The following is a 20,197-nucleotide window of genomic DNA, read 5'->3' as shown; positions in this document are numbered from 1 at the left end:
GTCTCAGATAACAAAGCCAACTGTGTTAAACTCCACTAAATCACTGAAATAATTTTTCATAAATTTTCTTACATAAACCTCTTACATAAAATAATATCAGACTACAAACTTTCTTACTAAGGCAGTTTCAAGACCACTAAAAAAAAAATACTAGAAAATACAGAATGTATTGACCTAGATTCATTAGAAAAAAAAATTAAACGGTAATGCTATTTAAAGTGAACTACTTAAAAATTTTTTTAGAAGTAAAAATTTCAGAAATTTAAAATGAAAATCTAAATATGAACAAATATGGAAAAGCTGGGTACTGAGAGAAAGCTAAAAACAGCTTTAATACATAAAGAATCATACAAAACTCTTTGACAAGATAGGTCATAACACAGTTTTGGTCTCTATATTCTAAATCTCAAAATAATAATTTAGACGTGAAAAAAAGACTTAAAACAAACACCACCTAAAACCTAGAAAATCTTTCAGTACAAGTAACTAAAATATTGTTTATTACATATAAATACATTCTCTTGTTACTTATTGGAAACTTTACTAGAACATCATGACATTCTGGAACGGATTAAGACAGCTAAGGCAGGAGAGCAAGGACTCAGGCATTCCGTAAGGGTAGTAGCTGAAGGTTTGAACCTTTCCCTTAGGTCATAGGTCCCACCTACTGTGCATTTGAATAGTAGGTTTCTCTCACCAAAGGGAATTTGGAAATTCTTGGATCAGGCAACATGCGAAAGACAACAGGCAAAAAGAATTAAGAGCAATTGAACAGGGTGTTGTCACATCCTCTTTACCCAATAAAAGATGAGACAAAAATCAGAATAAATCCAACCATAATATATTTTGAGTCAGGGACATATGAAGGGAAGTATCAGACCAAAGTGAGAGCCTAGGGGGATGAAGGGGCAGAGAAAAATGCATAAGGTTTGAGCTGAACAATCAGAACAGAAAGCAGGTTCAGCAAGGAAGCTATAAAGGACAAAAAGCCAAATCTTGCTCCTCATGCAAAACCCACTATTCAAATGTACAAAGAATGTAACCTACCACTTACCTCTCCATGAAAAGAGGGGCCAAGCAAACTTCAAAACAAAAAGGAACTTTAATTACAACAGAAACTGGAGAACACTGGCTACAAAGCAGTGGTACGCTGGACACGGTGAAGAACGAACATCTGCGGGTGATCTGAGCCATGGTTAGAACAAACGTTCAGAGTAAAGGTACAGAGAAACCAACTCCCCACGATCCTTCTTTCCTTTGAAAAGGAAGGGATGGGAAGAGCGACCTGAGCACCAGACTCTACATCTGAGTTATTCAAGGTCAGTAATTTGCTCACAGGTAACAGTAAGAAAGATTTTGTTTCATAAATTCTTATTAAAGCAGGAATGCCTCAATAGTCTAATAAAAAGACATGTAAAAACAGAATAACATTTTCTAGGAGACAAACATTTTTCTATTATAAAAAAGTAGAAGGATGGAATACAAAATAATTATGACTTAGAAATGTGGAACACATTTAATCTCAAATGGTGAGGAGAGGTATAATTTTAACAGATGATATTTCTTAAACTCAACTTCACACTTAGCATGCTTTTGGTAATGAGAAAAATGCTGATGTGCCTTTAAATTTAGAATAAAAGATGACTATAGTCCTAGAGAAGCCAGAAGAGTAAGTAAAGACAAACCATATACTTCCTGTAACCTGAGGATATCTTCTAGAAGGCTAAGCACACTAGAAAAAAAGGTAGAAAAAAGAAAACCTGAAATAAATTACTCTGTAAACCGCCAGCAGAAGTCACAGTGGTTGTAGAAAAGTTTACCTCCACCAAATTCAAAATTCGGTGTAAGTACATTCCAGGACAAGGGTCTGGAGTTTGATGAATAACCATACATCAAATAATTACTAGACTATGAGTCAGACTTCCAGGGTAAGAGGCTGGATTTGTTTCACTTTTCAGTATGTGAACATGAGTAAAGCTACAATTTCTCATCTAAAAATGGAGACAATATTACCTACAACCAGGAAGGACTAGGCACTCACCAATCCTGCTTTTATTTCCCAAGCACAAGGAAAAGTATATTTCCCAGCCTGCCATGACTTTTGGTCTGAACCAGTCACAGGGCTCCAGACTACACAATGTGGGCAGAAATGATGTATCTACTTCTAAGCCTGGCCCCTAGAATCTCCTGAAAAGACCACAGCCCATTCTCTCTTGCCAACTGGCACAGTTCAGTTCAATTCAGTCATTCAGTCGTGTCCGACTCTGCGACCCCATGGACCGCAGCACGCCAGGCCTCCCTGTCCATCACCAACTCCCAGAGTTTACTCAAACTCATGTTCACTGAGTCGGTGATGCCATCCAACCATCTCATCCTCTGTCGTCCCCTTCTCCTCTCGCCTTCAATCTTTCCCAGCATCAGGGTCTTTTCAATGGGCACAGCATCTAATAAAAAGGACTCCAAAGTAGCAGAAGGAACAGAGGAGCCACAAGACAGAAGAAACAGCCTATAATCCCTAAGTAACACTTGAATCATCATTTTGTGAAGGAGCTACACGGAGAGTTGCCCTACCCCTCTCAGGTACCCTAATTTGACCTTGATTCCTGTCCTGTCTGTGACTGACAAACTTTTATTAAGTTCAGACACTAAGATTTCGGAGGTCATAAAATACCCCAATACATGTCTTCTTCCAGGTTCAGAATGTAGAGATGCAAATGGGGTAACAGAAATAAAAATTTTACCAATACAAAGTTTTTTAACATTGTAAAGGTAATATTAATGGAAATAAACCAGGCTAAAGATTATGCACTTTAAAAAAAAACACCTAGATCTCCACAATATTAATTACAAAATAAAAATGTTATTTAAGCAAGAGCCAGAAAACTAGTCAATTTTTTAATATAAAAAATAAACAGGCTAATATATAAGCAAAAACTGCAAATTTCTTCAAGGTACTGACTTCAGGAAATTAGCAGGCTTACTTGTTAAGTCAACATAATAGAAACAGGTGCCACTTCACACCTTCCATTCTAAAAGAGACAGAAGTTGATGAGAGATATAGACGGAAACTAATTAACATGATAAAGAGAAGCCATAACTTTTAAGAGAAACATGAATACTTACAATCTGAATATATGATAAAATATTAAGTCAATAGATACCAAAACTAAAGTTTCTTCTGTCATACTTGTGATTAAACTATCGTGGTACCTACACCATCTATTCACTTAAATCTCTTCACTAGAGCCACTCCCAAACCATCCCCTACACTATTTATAATTTTGAAAGTTCTCTCATAAGCTTCTCCCTTTAAATTTCTTCAAGCACTTTATAAACGACAAAGAACGCCCTCAGATTTTCTCTCCTTTCTCTTCCTTCAACTCAGCAACAACACATGGTTTAAAATGCAAACTGTCATTTCTGATCAAAATTTTTACATGAGCAATTTAGAAGAGATTTTAGATTTTCTTAATATTAAAAGTGTCATTTCATATCACAAAAGGTTTGTAAAACAGTAATTATTCCAAAATGATAAAATCAATATTCCTATTCAACAGAATTAGTCAACAACAGTCAGAATATAGCTTCATGACTTAAAATTTCAGATTTAATATTAAAGAAAAATATCAACAGATGATCTTAAGAATAAAGAGCAAAACAAAGAAAGAGGAAATGAAACTATAGCAGAAAAGAATCACTAGAAAATCCTGATTGGTATTCCTTGGAAACTGATTTGGAATTAGAGATAGCATTAATTAACACTAAAGTTAATCTATTTACAAAAGCAAATCAAAATCACAAAATTTATCAACTTCATGATTATTTTTGAAGGTTGAACTCCTCTTCAAATTAGCAATATGTATACTTACATGACAGATAAACTGTCAGAAGAGCAGCAATTTTAAATATAATATATTGCTTCAAAATTAACAAAGAGAATCAGTTTTCAATCTCTGGAGTTTTTGTTTTATAGAAACAAATGGGCTGCAGATTACCTATTAGAAAATAGAAACTGCCTAATGACTAAAAAGGGATAAGACTACCAGGATCTTTAAAGCCAAAAGAGATAGGAAGGCTGCCTAGAGACTCACTGGAAACAAAACCAGAAATGTGCAATTCTCAATAGAAAATAAGCTATCTTAATATGTATTGTATCTAATTTATTAATTCAGATTCTATTTATTTAGAATTAATAATATTTGCCCAGCAGATATTCACCCTTTCATGATCTACAAAAAAGGGTTTTTGCGAAGCAAAACAAGTAAGCAAGACTACACAGGGCATAAACCTACAGAATTAAAAACTAGTCACTGATGATTTACTTTTTTTACTTATAAATATCTTTGATGAAGTTTTAACTTTACTGAAACTTTAGTCTTTATTTACTTTGCTAATAAAAATAGATATTTTTAAACCACTGTTCTCTCACACTTTCCATACACATGCATGTGTGTGCATATCAGTGTTCAAAAAGCCTTTTTGGACAATCTAAATAGTATTTTCCTATATTTAAACACTGATACAAAACAAGCATAAAGCATGAAAGAATATACTTAAAACTGAAAAATAAATTAAGCTTTGTGGATAGAATGGCCTATTATTGGTCTTGCAGTATATGAAATCATTAGGCGGATAATAGCTGTCCATTGCTTTCTAACTTAAAGTGAAGGAAAAGTCGCTCAGCCGTGTCTGACTCTTTGCGACCCCATGAACTATACAGTCCATGGAATTCTCCAGGCCAGAGTACTGGAGTGGGTAGCCTTGCCCTTCTCCAGAGTTCTGACTTAAAAGGTCTAAACAATAGAAAACTGATATACCAGTCAATAACAGAATCTATTTATTTATTAGAGACAAATAACTGGAGTAAAACTATAGTCATGGTACCAAGCCTCTAATTTACCTTTCAGAATTACCAAGATTGTGGTGTGTATTTCTGTATGCAGAGTTTTACTGCTTTTGCCTCATGATATCTCTGTTTAACTGTATTTAACTTCTGTACTGTTTATTTTATTCTTTAACTTTCAGCAAGGTAACTTAGTTCCTCTCCATGAGGGGACAGTAGTAGTAGTAAGCTTATAGTGCACTAAACAAAATTAAAAGCCTACAAAATAACTTCACTCCCTCTTTGCTAAATTAAAATTTGAAATTATTTAGTAACAGTAAAACAAAGAACTCCTAACTCTTATAAAACTCTCAACTAAGCCACCAATAATAGGGCAGGTGCTTTGAGTCATTTTTTCCAACAATGGTGAAAATTTAAAAACTTCAATTTACAGTCTCTTCCTCTTGTTGACCAACTTTTTTTTAAAGGTAACTAGAAAAGTCATGTGATAGTTCCAGTGGCCATGTTCAAAAAGCAATCGAGAAGGAAGAGACTAAATTCTTGACAATGATCATCCTATTACCTTTGTACTCAACAGATAAACTACTACTATCTCAAGTAAGAGTTTAAATAAGGAAGCTGGATTTTTCTTGTAATTTTCCTTTTTCATGTTTTTAGAAAACTGGAATTAGCACTTAACTTCTAGGAGGTTAATCAGTCTGGTAAACTAAAAAGAGAGGAAAGTGCCGGTCAGAGTCAGCCTACCCTTGCCTTACCTGCCATTACAGAGGAGCCATCGAGCAAGAGAATAGTGAGGTAGGATCTTCTGCATGGCGCTGGCCATCACCATGGTAACGACCAGCTGAATACCTATCACACCCTGTGTAAAGAAACAAACAGATGAGTTTAACAATGAATGAATTTAGATTTGAGGAAACCACTGAAAAGCTTTCTATATGTTTTGAAAATTATACTTCATAAGAAAAATGGGTTTACTATCAAAATAGCTATTATTCTGCCATACAGGATCTCACCTCATAATCCTCTACAAGTTATCCAAGGGTCACATCCATATTAACAAAAGTTAAATTACAGAGCATACACATTCAAAATCTATTTCCAAGAAATCTTCTCCATTACCTGAGTGTACCAAAATGAAGTGGAAAATAGTGATTTTTTTCCCCATCCTTCTCCAGATTTACTCTATTCAACACATAGAACACCAGCCTGGCTAGCTCTAAAAGCAGCATGCCTGTTTTTTAATTCTAGGGTGGCAGTGAACGACTCAAGAGCATTAACTATACTAAATGTGGATGGTGGACAGTCACAAGAAAAAAAATTTTACTTCATCCTATCATCACGAACTTTCAATGGGTGGGCTTTTAACAAGGTCCCAAAATGCCCAGTTTGTTCTCATCAATTCCTCTCTTGTTCTCTGCAATACCTAATACAAACCTTCTCCCATCTCCCCCCACCTCCAACCTCCCTCAAACTTCTTCCTTCTTTAAAAAAAAAAAATTATTCAAGCATAGTTGACTTACAATCATAGCAAAGTGATTCAGTTTCACACACATACATATACTTTGCACACATATTCTTTCCCATTACAGGTTATTACAAGATATTGAATACAGTTCCCTCTGCTATACCGTAGGACCTTGTTTTTAGCTATTTTACATATAGAAATTTGCATCTGCTAATCCCAAACTCCTAATTTATCCACTCCCTCCAAAATTCTCTCAACTCAGTAGAGGACAGCTTCCAGTTCACAGAGAATAAAACAATTGCATCACGTGAGAACTCTCATTTGACACCAACAAGCTCACAACCACTGGTATCTGCACCTGTCTTCCTCCACACCCTCTGTTTCTAGATTACAGAGTAATCTTAAACAGAGTAATAACAGAGTATCTTCAGTGTAAAGCAAACTCCTCAGTGCTTCAGAGCGCATCCTCTCACGGATTTTCAGGAACCTCACCCACCGAACAGCTTCCCTCCTGTTGCTGTTCAGTTGCTAAGTCGTGTCCAACTCTTTGCGACCCACGGACTGCAGCACACAAGGCTCCTCCATCCTTCACCACCTCCCGGAGCTTGTTCACTCACGTCCATAGAGTCAGGGATGCTATCTAACCATCACATCCGCTGCCGCCCCCTTCTTTGTCTTCAATCTTTCCCGGCATCAGGGTCCTTTCCAATGAGTTGGCTCTTCGCATCAGATCTCTTCTCTACTTAAAACCTTCCTATTAGTATTTTAATTACCTTTCGCCTTTATAAAAAAATAACAATAATTTCCCCTTATTCTTTATTTTCTCTTCTATAAAATGAAGCTAATAATTCAGCTGACCTACTAATCAAGCTGTGGTTAATAATTGTGCCTGTTTCAGAGAATGCAGCCAATACTTGTTATTGTCATAATTATCATTCCTATTAAGGGATAAGTTTTTTTTTTTTTAATTTCAAGAAGAGAAGGCTTTTCAAAAAATAACCATTACTTCTATAAGAAATAAATTTAGAAAACAAAACAAATGGAATCATGCCATAAAAAATAACATCAGTCTCCTAAGTGATAAAAGAACACTAAAATTTTTTTTGAAAAAATCAGATTTCACTGATTTTAACAAACTGTTCAATCAACTGTACATCACTGTAACAAATGTACTATCATGATGTGGGATGCTCAAAGTGTGGGAGGTTGTGCACGTGGCAGGACAGGGGGTATCCAACTCTCCATACTCTGATCCATTTTGCTGCAAACCGAAAAGTGCTCTAAAAACATGAGATTTTAAGAAAAATCAAATCAAATTTATTCATAGAGAAAGAGTGTAAGTAGTGTCAAAATAATTGGAAGAGACATTTGTAACTCATATCATAAAGGGATAATTTGTTGTTGTTTAGACTCTTTCGCAACTCCCTGGACTGGAGCCCCCCAGGCTCCTCTGTCCATGGGATTTCCCAGGCAGGAATATCCAGTGGGTTGCCATTTCCTCCCCAGGGGATCTTCCTGACCCAGGGTCAAACCGGTGTTTCCTGCTCTGGCAGGTGGATTCTTTACCACTGAGCGACTTGGGAAGCCCAAAGATATTATTTACTTGTTAGGTATTATATAGAGTTCTTACAAGTCAATTAGCAAAAGAACAAATGCCTAATTTAAAAAGAACATATATGTACCGAGAGTTCTTTAAAAAAGGGAGCAAATGGCTCTTAAACAGGACTGTTTTTAAAATGCCTTTGAAACCTGTCTCAATTCTGGTTTCACTGTGGATATTTTAATGCCTTAAATTCTACCAATTGGGTTAAGGTTCAGACCACTTTTATATTCTCCTAACATCAAAGGTTTTTGAAGACATTTTTGTCTTTTTTCTTTCACATTTCCTACCATGTGCTTTTACTATCTTATTTTCTATATAGTTTGTGATAGAAGTTCTGCAATCTCCATACAGTGAATGCCATTACAAAGAACACTTTCAGGCAGAACAAGGCCAAGAAATATATTAGCAAGTATGTCAGAAGGTTAGTCTATTTGAGATTACAGACGTAAAAGCAAAAGATAATTTTTTTAGTCAGAGAATCAGGGAAAGTTTCGTGGACAAAGTGAACCTCCATCTAGCCTTCAAAGAAATCTGATAGTATCATAGAATCTTCAAGGTCATCTAGTACAATCTCTCACAAACATACATAACAATTTATTAGAGTGTAAGCTCCTTAACAGCAGAAAGTGTATCTTAGTCATATCTAATAAATGCTACAGGTATTAAATGGCATTTCAGAAAGACTGATCTGGAAAATATATGTGTGTATATATATATATACACGATGGACTGACTCATTGGAAAAGACCCTGATGCTGGGAGGGATTGGGGGCAGGAGAAGAAGGGGACGACAGAGGATGAGATGGCTGGATGGCATCACCGACTTGAGGGACATGAGTCTGAGTAGACTCCGGGAGGTGGTATTGGACAGGGAGGCCTGGCGTGCTGAGATTCATGGGGTCGCAAAGAGTCGGACATGACTGAGTGACTGAACTGAACTGAACTGAACGATGGACTGTGATGAACTGGGGATAAAAGGCATCTTATCAAACTCTCTCCTCTTATTCCAAATCACTAAGCATAATGAGACACTGCTGATAAATGCAGGACTAAAGAATGTAAACCATGTGAAGGCAAAAACAAGTAAAAATCAGCAAACCGGACTGACTAGCATAAAAGCAACTAGGCTTCGGCAATGGGCAATGATCCACACCAAAAAAAGATAACGATTTAAATTACAATGGTATCTCTGGTTGTTAAGAAGAAAAATGTATTCTAAAGATATTGTTGAAGAATTCAGAGAATGATGGTATACTGAAGCAAATGAGGAACTAAAGAGATCAACCTCATGAAAGGCAAACATCATTCTCAATGTTGAGCTAATGTTTGACTAAAAAACATTCAAAAATGTAACTTCACTCTATTCACTTATCTTACTATGCCATTTCCATCTTTTTAAAATAAAGTTGAAAGTACTTTCTCAAAACCTCATCTGTTTACTGTTAAATATATGTTTTCTTTCAACTTTCTAACAGAAGTCAATCAACCTTTCCGAGAATGAATCAGCTGTTAGGTAACTAACTATATATGTGGACTGAAAGAAAATGTTGTTTTCTTCCCAATAGAAGAATCCACCTAATTTTTTTGAGAAATAGTTTTTAAATTATGTAGAAAATATGTCCCCAAAGTTAATCCTTTTCATATTTATTTGGAAAAGAGTCCTTGGAATCTATTTTCAAAATGACAACCATTTTACAGAATTATATATTATCAACTTAATATGTTGTTAGTACTAAACTTAGATCTACTTTTGAGACATCACCATGCAACTGACAATCACAGTGTACATGCCAGGGATTAACATATTAAGATATATTCAACTCATTAATTAAGAGACACAATTATGTGAAATTTAAAAACAAATTTTAATAATCTGCCTTCACTGACTAACTTAAGAGTCCATGTATATCTAAGTTTGTACAAAACAGAATTTTTGAAATGTTTAGTTTAAAAACCAAATTCCCTGAATATCTTTCATCAAAGCTAATGCTTAAGTAAATTTAACCATAAACAAACATAAACTTCACACAAAAAAACTATTAAACTGAGTAGATACGCACCGATACAATAAAGTCCATCATGGCTGAAGTTTCAAGCACACAACCTTATGGGTCATTGGCCAAGTGGCCTTAATGGTTTCATTAGGGCCTCAAAACAATAACTTGACCAAAGAGATGGCTTCTGTCCAGATTGGTTGCCCCTAGGCTCCAATTCTCTTGATAACTGGAACTGGGAAAAGTCATTTATGAAATAGCTCGTAAGCTCCCAAGAAGGGTGAAACATTGGAGCAACTTAGGTTTCAACCTTTCCACATCTATTAACCTGAGGCCATGAAGAGCAAGAAAAAGTTATTTGCCTTTAGTTTATAGAAGAATGATCATTTCAATTTTTGTTAGTAATCATTTCTGGGTAGGTTAAAAAAATTCTTACCAAGGAAAATTAAGCAATTCTCCAAGAAATAAAATATATCAAATAGAGTATTTTATCTTGCTTGACAATATTTATAATAAAACTCCCCAAACTTAAAGAAAAACATGTTGTAATTTTAAAATTCAAACTTGGAACAATATTATGTCAACCTCAGTGGAGTTGACATTTTGTTTCGTTTCACTAAACTAACTCTCCTGTTGACAAGCAGACTGAAAGCAAAGTACACACTGTTTACGATCAGAAGGCATATCAGCAACAGACTTGAAGTCAAACCACCCCAATGGTTTTAATGATCACTCACCCTCCAATAAGAGAGAAGCGAAAAAAAAGAAAGAGGATAGTACCCAATGACCTTCCCATTTTTGGTTTTTTAACTTTTTACATATTTTAGTGATAGCTAGACATGTTGAGACAGACTTCTTAGAGAGGTTCAAATACTAATACTACAAAAGAAGGTGTGAACTTCGTTACTTCAATCTAGATTTACATAAAACTTAGAATCACACATTGAGCATTCAAGCAAACCATCTCCCAACAATTTACAAATGAGGTTATCAGGGTCCAAACAGCAAAGACCATAGAACTACCCAGTCACAAACTTATCCAGAACCCAGATTCCTAATCCAACCTAATGTTTTTTCCTCTAAGCTGTTTCAGTGCATTCAATGAACATTTATTTAGCAGCAAACTACATGCACTGAACCACTTGCACATAATAGGGAGAAACAGCACAGTGCCTGTCATCACTGAGAAGTCAGGCCAATAGTAGAGCAAACTGTTCTTGGTCAGTTGCTCAGTCTTGTCTAACTCTGCAATCCCATGGACTGCAGCACGCCAAGCTTCCCCATCCTTCACTATCTACCGGAGTCTGTGCAAACTCTTAATACAAAGTGATGAGAGGACAGGCAGAGCATTCTACCAGAATGCAGCATGAGACAGCAAGCAGACGTACTAAGGGACAAGAGCTGTGAGATGGTATCATGGAAGGTAAAGGCTCAGTCAAGACTCCATGGGCTCAGCTTGGCGAACCACCAGTGATATCTGCTTCACACAGGATGCCAGTAGGCCAAAACCAGACACTGAAGGGCAAAAACCTACAGACTTAAGAATTCAACCTGAAAACAATAAAGAAATCCATGAAAGGTAATAGAACCAGATCAGAACATAAGAAAAGTCACTCTGGATACCCTGTAAACACTAGTGAGGGCCAGCCCATCGGCACGAAGACAGCTGCTCAGGTACCGAAGAAGGATGTGCGCTAAGGGCAGTAGCAGCGCTGCAGGGGGGAGGGGCGCAGAGTCTCTTATTTTGGTGGTAGGAACTATCTAGAATCACTACTCATCATGTGACAAATGAGTCAGAGTCTCGACCAAACAATGCTAAAAATCTATAAATTCAAATTACATCACTACAGAAATCATTTGCATGTATAAACAGGAAAAGCAAACAACACTTTAACAAATAAGGCTGTCTGCCTAATATACATCCAATATCTTGCTGCCTAGTATGAGAAACTTGCCAGAGGACTTCTGTGTCTCGCTGACTACTGTATCTCAAATACTCAGAGCAATGACATTTAGAATAATTCTAAGGCACATAGCATGGTTGAACGAATGAAGGACACTACTATAAAATAAACTGTCTTGACAGAACTTAAAACCCAAGATTACCATATTAGGTAACAACAAATACATTAAGACAATTTTGGAGCACAAAATTGCATAGTACTATAAACAAGGGTTCAGGGTTATATAAATTTAAAAAATTGGAGAGAAAAGTTTCAGAGTAGATGATTAAAATGAAACCAAGGAAGGTAATTCCAGGTTAAATGATAAATGGGAACAGAGTAACCATGGGACTCCTAAGAACTTAGTTCAACCAAAGCAGACATCAATATGTTACAAAAAGCTGTGAGAAATCAGATGAAGACAGAATTTTAGATTGCTAAAAATCTTTAAAATCAAGAGGATGCACTGATCTGAGGTATTTGCATAGATCACAGTGGAAGGCTTTTAAACAATCAAGGGTAAGAGAATAAAATATTTCAAGTAACATAGAAGGAAAATTAGACATAACAATATATTGAGCAATCAAAGAGAAAACCTAAGACTAATAAGGTAGAAACAGTGGAAACCAGGAAGCAAAGAACAAAGCTAAAAAGTATGTCAGTAGGAAACCAATCACCTTTGAGTATGACTGAACACGAAGAAAGAAAACAACTACAGAATAAAACAGGAATGTCTCAAAGGTTATTTAAGAAAATATTTTAGTTCTGGTGACTGGTAGAATCCTGGAGTCACTGACAGGAAAGTTGCAGACTCAAGGAAAACTCAAGGAAGTGGATTGACAAGCTTCCCACCGGCCTCCCACTTAGGCTGTGCCCTCAGCCATTCAGAACACAACACAAAACATGTTTCTCTGGCACAATCGATCTACATCAGACAGACTGGCAATCAGGTTTGTAAGAGTTCTAACAATTAATATACAGTGAAACATAAGTTACCAAGTGGATCAGATGTTCAAGTTCACTAACTGCGCCATTCCATTACTGTCTTAATGAAACACTGGAAGTCAAATAATAAGCAGGCTGCTTGGTTAAGGAGTGATTTAGAGCAAAAGGCAGCACTGGGGGATATCTCATTCAGGCAGTGATCAAGTCTGAAGAAATACACAGAACAGTCAGCTAGAGCATAAAATTCTCTCAACCCTAAACAGTTCTGGATAAGTTATGTCCAATTCTGATTCTTAAAACATATTTTTCTAGACTTTCAAATGACAAAACTACTTTCCAATCCTACTTCTTTAGACAAAACCCTATCTAAAATTTTGTCTATCTTTTGACATGTGAATATGATTGATTTGGCCACAATCTAGTCTAGCTTAAGTCTTGCAAACAATCCATATTTAAGTTCAAGGTGAGAGGACAACTTCTTCCATCACATGTTGATCTTATCAAGCTCTTAAAATGTTAACCACCCTTCACTGCCACCTACAAATAATATGTGATAAGTGATATGGTAGAGGTCAGTGCCCAGTATTACAGGTGCATTCCAACAAAGGGGGTGAATAAATCTACATGGAGAGGTAGGAAAGACTTGTTCACAGAGGTGACATCTAAACTAATGTTACAAGGTTAGAGCAGTATCCCACTGTCAGAAAGGAAAGAAATACAAGTTCAGATACATCTGTTTGTACCAAGGCTAGCGGAGGTGATGGAATTCCAGCTGAGCTATTTCAAATCCTAAAACACGATTCTGTTAAAGTGTTGCACTCAATATGCCAGCAAATCTGGAAAAATTAGCAGTGACCACAGAACTGGAAAAGGTCAGTTTTCATTCCAATCTCAAAGAAGGGCAATGCCAAAGAATGTTCAAACTACCACACAATTGCACTCATTTCACATGCAAGCAAAGTAATACTCAAAATCCTCTAAGCTAGACTTGAACAGTATGGGAACCAAAAACTTCCAATGTTCCAGCTGGATTTAGAAAAGGCAGAGAAACCAGAGATCAAATTGCCAACATCTGTTGGCTCATAGAAAAAGCAAGAAAATCCCAGAAGAACATTTACTTCTGCTTCATTGACTTTGTTAAAGCCTACGATTGTGTGGATCTCAACAAACTGTGGGAGATTCTTCCAAAGATGGAATACAAGACTATCTTACCTGCCTCCTGAGAAACCTGTATGCAGGTCGAGAAACAACAGTTAAAACCAGATATGGAACAACGGACAGGTTCCAAATAGGAAAAGGAGTACGTCAAGGTTGTACATTGTCACCCTGCTTATTTAACTTATATGCAGAGTACATGATGCAAAATGCCAGGCTGGACAAAGCACAAGCTGGCATCAAGATTGCCAGAAGAATTATCAATAACCTCAGATATGCAGGTGATTCCACCCTTATGGCAGAAAGAGAAGAGGAACTAAAGAGCCTCTTGATGAAAGTGAAAGAGGAAAGTGAAAAAGTTGGCTTAAAACTCAACATTCAGAAAACTAAGATCATGGCATCCGGTCCCATCAGGTCCCATCACGCAATGGCAAACAGGTAGGGAAACAATGGAAACAGTGACAGACTTTATTTTGGGGGTTCCAAAATCACTGCAGATGGTGACCGCAGCCATGAAATTAAAAGACGCTTGCTCTTGGAAGAAAAGCAATGACAAACCTAGACAGTGTTAAAAAGTAGAGACATCATTTGCTGACAAAGGTCCATCTAGTCAAAGCTAGATTTTTCCAGTAGTCATGTATGGGTGTGAGAGTTGGATCATAAAGAAGGCTGAGCACTGAAGAACTGATGCTTTTGAACTGTGGTGTTGGAGAAGACTTTCAAGAGTCCCTTGGACTGCACGGAGACCAAACCAGTCAATCCTATAGGAAATCATTCCTGAATATTCAGTGGAAGGACTGACGCTGAAGCTGAAGTTCCAATATTCTGGCCACCTGATATGAAGAGCCAACTCATTGGAAAAGACCCTGATGCTGAGAAAGACTGAAAGCAGGAGGAGAAGGAGATGACAAAGGACAAATTGGACAGCATCACCAATTCAATGGACATGAGTTTGAGCAAGCTCCGAGAGGTGATGGACAGGGGAAGCCTGGCGTGCTGAAGTCCATGGGGTCTCAGAGAGCTGGACAAGACTGAGTGACTAAACAACAACAACTACTTTGTACCAAGAATGAAAATGGCATGAGCTGAGTTACACATGGCTAGATTTTGGTATGGGCTGCACACAGTGGATTCTTCTGTAGGTACTTAGAAGTCCAGAATCCTAAGCCTGGAAGCAACTAAATCAAATATATTTTGGAAGAATAACTCTGCCACTACCGTGGAAAAGTAAAGAAGAGGTGAGTAAAAGTAACTGGAGGCAAAGAGCTAAATTATAAATCCACTGAAATAGTCCAACAAACATCATTAAAGCCTAAACTAAAACAACTTCAAAAACAAAAGCAAAATTAACATTTTTAAAGGGGGAAAAAAAAAGGAAATAGGCATGACATTAACAGTTATCTCTGCAAGTAGGTAAAAATTACACTTAAGTGATGATGTAAAGATAAAATGCAAATAAAGGACATAATTATTCTTTGGAGAAATTAAGCAATAAGAGGAGAATCTGACAGTTACTAGAATGGCTCACATATAAAAAATATATATATATATTTGTCATGGGGGAAATACACATGCATAAGGCAAGAGGGAAGGAACCAATATAAGGGGGCTGCTAAATAGTCTAATCAAGAGTTAACTGTGAGTATTGCTTAAGAATCAGAAATAGATGAGACCAAAGGCCTAAGCTGAAAGTAAAACTTCATGAGACCTTGTTCTACCTAATAGAAGCATACAAAAAGGTAAACAGATGTATTAAATTTAAAAACCAAGGTCTTCAGAGTTTACATAACTGGGGGGGGGGGGGAAGTGCGGGGGTGGAAACCAGGTCAAGATTTTTGATGCCCTGCTTTCCAATGGATATAGTCACTTTGGAAAACTCATTATATATCATTTCAAAGTCCTCACATCATTCCCTAAAAACCACGAGGAATGGAGAGCTGATCTATAAAACAAAAGAGGGGAGGGAATTTTGTGAGAAATTCAAAAGTCATGAGAATTTTGACAGAAATGTAACAGAAGAATTGAATGAATAATTGCCAAGCAACTTCGTCTTAAAGACGAAGCTTTAGGTACAACATCAGAGAAATAAAAGATCTGGAGTTAAAGGTTAAATCTGCAGGATAATTAAGTAGCTGGTCAAAAGAGCCAAAGAAAATCACCAAAGTAGACAAAGTTTGAGAGATCTTGAAAAATGACCACAACAAGGTCAGGATCTTGGCAATGTGACTGTGGGAAGGTTCAGAGACTTTAAAAAGTGGCTAAAGAATCTGAATAAAGTCACCTATTGATATTTAATACAGATTTACTGATTGAATCATATGAAATCAGATACTTAACTGTTTTGACCTACAAAACAGCAATTTCATATGGTTCAAACTGTTACTACAAACAGAATTATATATACATAATATATAGGTAAATGTAAAATGACAGAAAGGGAGTTAAAAAACACAATTATCAACAACTGTGACTTGAACTCAAACAACATGGGTTTTCAAATTTAAACATTTACAGAATAAGTTCAGTTTGCAAAATATCAATGTTTTGCGCCACAAAATATTTTTTAAATTTCTTTAAAGTAAAAAAGTAGCAGCAGAAATTTTTCTCTCACAATTCAGAATAAGTCTAATGTACTTTAAAACTAAGGTCAAAAACCCACAAACCAATAAAATGTCTAGGTAATTATCACCCTAAATATCTTAGTGAGAACCACAACTTAGTAGAATGCATGAATTTCACATAACTATATTCAAAAACAGCAGCTCCAGACTTTCTGCTAAAGGTGATGATATAAAGCCATTTTTCAGAATTTGATTAAACTTAGAAAAAAACTTCAGATATTTTCCCAAGATACAAACTGATAAGGCAAAATGGAAGATCAACAACAAATAGAGGGCAAGGATAAAAATACTTTTTCACAAGAACAGAGGACACTCTAATTAAATATAATTTATAAAACATCTTAACATATTAGAGTTGAAATTAATAGTTGTTTATCTTAAAAGATCATTTTCCAGTTACAATAGGTTGAATAAATTATGTAATATTTCATATAAAGCAATACCATACAATCATTAAAATGTTGATGAAAAATGAAGTATTTATAAGAAGTTAGCAACTTTATCTCTAGCCAAAGGAGGCATAAATGTTTTATTATAATACTAATAAGTAACAAACAAAAGGTTCAATGGTAGAAGACATCCCTAAATTCTGCTACTCTTCCATAACCGTAAGAATACTTTCTGACAATATAAACAATATCCCTATAGATCTATATTCAAGAAACCTATTAGTCAAAAGTAATAAATTTACATTTGACATTTACAAACCACCTTGCTTATTCAAACCAATTCTTTCTCATTCCTCAACATTCATTTCCTCCATAAAACCGTCCTTGCTACAAAAAAACAAAACGCGTAATTCCAAAACAGCCTTTATCATGCTCAGCTGTACTTTAAGGGTCTCTCCCCTTCTAGAACTACATTCATCTCATTTTCATTTCTTCAGCCCCAAACTCCAATCCTAGGAGATAAAGTAGAATATTTACTTTTTAGATGAAATAAAAGGAAAAAGCATAATTTGCCCACAGTTCACTACATTCATGTTCCTATTATGTGCCAAATACTGAACTTTAGTTTCAATAAAGAAGAAAATTATTTAAGATTGAAGATATCATGTTTTCTGCATACCTCGGAGTAAGAGTTGCAGCAAAAGATAATCCTCTCAATTTAATGCAATATGTGTTGCAAATACTTCCTTTCAAACTTTTGTAAACACACTAATAAAGCTTTATTAAATTTAAAATAAAAATTTCAACTTATCTCTAAATTTTAAGCAAAAAAAAAGTCAAGAAAACTTAATGTGCATCCTTAATGTTAACTGTTAGAAAATGCTTTCATTGTGAATATTTTAATATGCTGAGTAATGAAACATCACAATCCAGATAGTTCTGTCACTAACTGGGGATAGCACAGCAACCAGACAAGCTTTCTCTGGGACTCATTCCTTATCTACAAAAAGACAAGAGTTGGCAAATGATCTCCGAAACCCTGAAAGAGCTTACTGATGATGACTGCAATTACTTTAATTAAATAAACAATAGATTGTTTGCATTTACATATTTACCATTAAGTCACCATCAAATCCTGTGATAGGCAGTCGTTCGCAATGGGAAAGAATAACTATTCTTTCCTCATGAAGAATTAAATGAGTTACTATTTGTAGGAGAACTGAAAGGAAATCAGAGTTCCATCTACGTTAATGTAAAGAAGTACACCTAGCCCACCGCCCAACATTCTTATCTCAACAAGCAGTTTGCAGTATTTCTCTTAGGAGACTTGTGAATGCCAAAAGTTCTAGTCTCTCTCTCTTTTTTAATTTATCTCAGCTATGTGGTCAATTCTCTTTTATTAAATGTTTCATTTTCTTTATGACCTGAAAAAATTTTTAGGAACTATGATGATCTTAACAACTGCTAATGGGAATGACTGAGAAACTATCAAAATCAAAAATCAGTGTTAGTTGAAATCCAATTAAAAAAACAGTTTTAAAGAACTAATATCACAGGTAAACTTACTACATATACTACAACAAATTTTAACCAAAGCTTTCTTTTCTGTCCCTCCTGACTGGAAAATTTATTTCTTTGACATTTAATTCTAATTGCAGTTATTTTAGACTCCTTTCGACTTCCTTTCTGTCTTAAAAATTGGATTAGGAAAAGATTAGTATATTCAACATGAAACAACTGACCTATCCAAACAACAAAACTGTCTAGGAATAAATGATACAGTGAGGCTTCACTGTCTTAATGTTAATTAAGAAAATAGGGAACAGAGCAGGAGGGCAGTAGGCACAAACTTAAATGGAAGTAAAATTCTACTAATGAATTAGCTATTAATAAAAGCAAAACTTTTGAGGAAAAAAAGGCATGGCTTCTCTTTTAAACAAGCCTGTGGCCAGAAACAAATGATTGTAATCACGGAACACTTAAACTTAAATATATATACCCATAAACCATAAAGAACTGGAACTATTTTCTAGTCAGTCATTTATACTCACCATAAAAATAGCCAAAATCTTCAGAAATGAGAAAAATACTTAATAAACACTCAAGTTAATGAAGTTTTGGTCGAGCAGAATCCTCCACTATGACTTTTCCTTTCAGGAAAAGAAAGCAGGAAACTATAGCACTGCTTTTTCTAAGCAGATCACTGCATGAAGGCAAACAGTGGCAATCAACAGTGAAAGATAACAAAAATCAGCAAACTACTGTGTAAAGGGCAGACATTAAAAACTATATATAAAAATAAGCAATTCAAGATTGCTATTTCAAAGGGGTCTATTACTTATCAAAAAGATTAAAAGTATTAAGGTTATTTAAAAAGGAAAAAACAGCCATAGCCCTTGAAGTGCCTTATCTGTGACATTAACTGATGGCAGTGTATAATCATATATTTATACTATAGAGCTTACTGAACTTTCTTCTTCATAAGTAAATTCTATTGTTGGAGTAAAGTCTCCCAAGGCCCCTAAGTATTTCCATGTCATCCCTTCAAAATCCAAACCTCCCTACTCCCAAGAACTTATTGCAAAGATTGATCACTATCATCAAGGACTTCCATTTTTTCCCCTAAAGAATCTTTGTAATAGCTAGCTAGCTAGTTAACTAGTTTATGGTTAGTCCAAAGTTACATGGGGAGGTGACTTCTGCAAATTCTACTAGTAATAAAAACATTTACTAGAGTGTGCTCACTATAAATGGTGACTGCAGCCATGAAATTAAAAGACGCAAAAAAAAAAAAAAAAGACGCTTACTCCTTGGAAGGAAAGTTATGACCAACCTAGACAGCATATTAAAAAGCAGAGACATTATTTGCCAACAAAGGTCCATCTGGTCAAGCCCATCGTTTTTCCATCGGTCATGTATGGATGTGAGAGTTGGACTGTGAAGAAAGCTGAGTGCCGAAAAATTGATGCTTTTGAACCGTGGTGTTGGAGAAGTCTCTTGAGAGTCCCTTGGACTGCAAGGAGATCCAACCAGTCTATCCTAAAGGAGATCAGTCCTCGGTGTTCATTGGAAGGACTGATGCTGAAGCTGAAACTCCAATACTTTGGCCACCTCATGCAAAGAGTTGACTCATTGGAAAAGACCCTGATGCTGGGAGGGATTGGGGGCAGGAGGAGAAGGGGACGACAGAGGATGAGATGGCTGGATGGCATCACCAACTCGATGGACATGGGTTTGAG

General features: G+C 35.9%; 1 protein-coding gene across 4 annotated transcripts in view; it reads right to left on the bottom strand.

Annotated features, from left to right (window-relative positions):
* Positions 1-20,197, bottom strand: part of TMEM161B (transmembrane protein 161B) — a 71,098-nt gene that overhangs the window by 41,667 nt on the left and 9,234 nt on the right. For 2 of the 4 annotated variants that reach the window (XM_043464700.1, XM_043464701.1), the window contains exon 2: positions 5,599-5,702. In XM_043464700.1, the coding sequence (XP_043320635.1) occupies positions 5,599-5,702 (104 nt within the window). Of the gene's footprint in view, positions 1-5,598; positions 5,703-20,197 lie in introns of those variants that run through there. The other 2 variants (XM_043464702.1, XM_043464704.1) reach the window with 1 other exon arrangement.

Source organism: Cervus canadensis, chromosome 4, assembly GCF_019320065.1.
Source record: "Cervus canadensis isolate Bull #8, Minnesota chromosome 4, ASM1932006v1, whole genome shotgun sequence".
NCBI lineage: Eukaryota > Metazoa > Chordata > Mammalia > Artiodactyla > Cervidae > Cervus > Cervus canadensis.
Note: the sequence above shows the minus strand (reverse complement) of the source record. Positions and strands in the feature narration are given on the sequence as shown.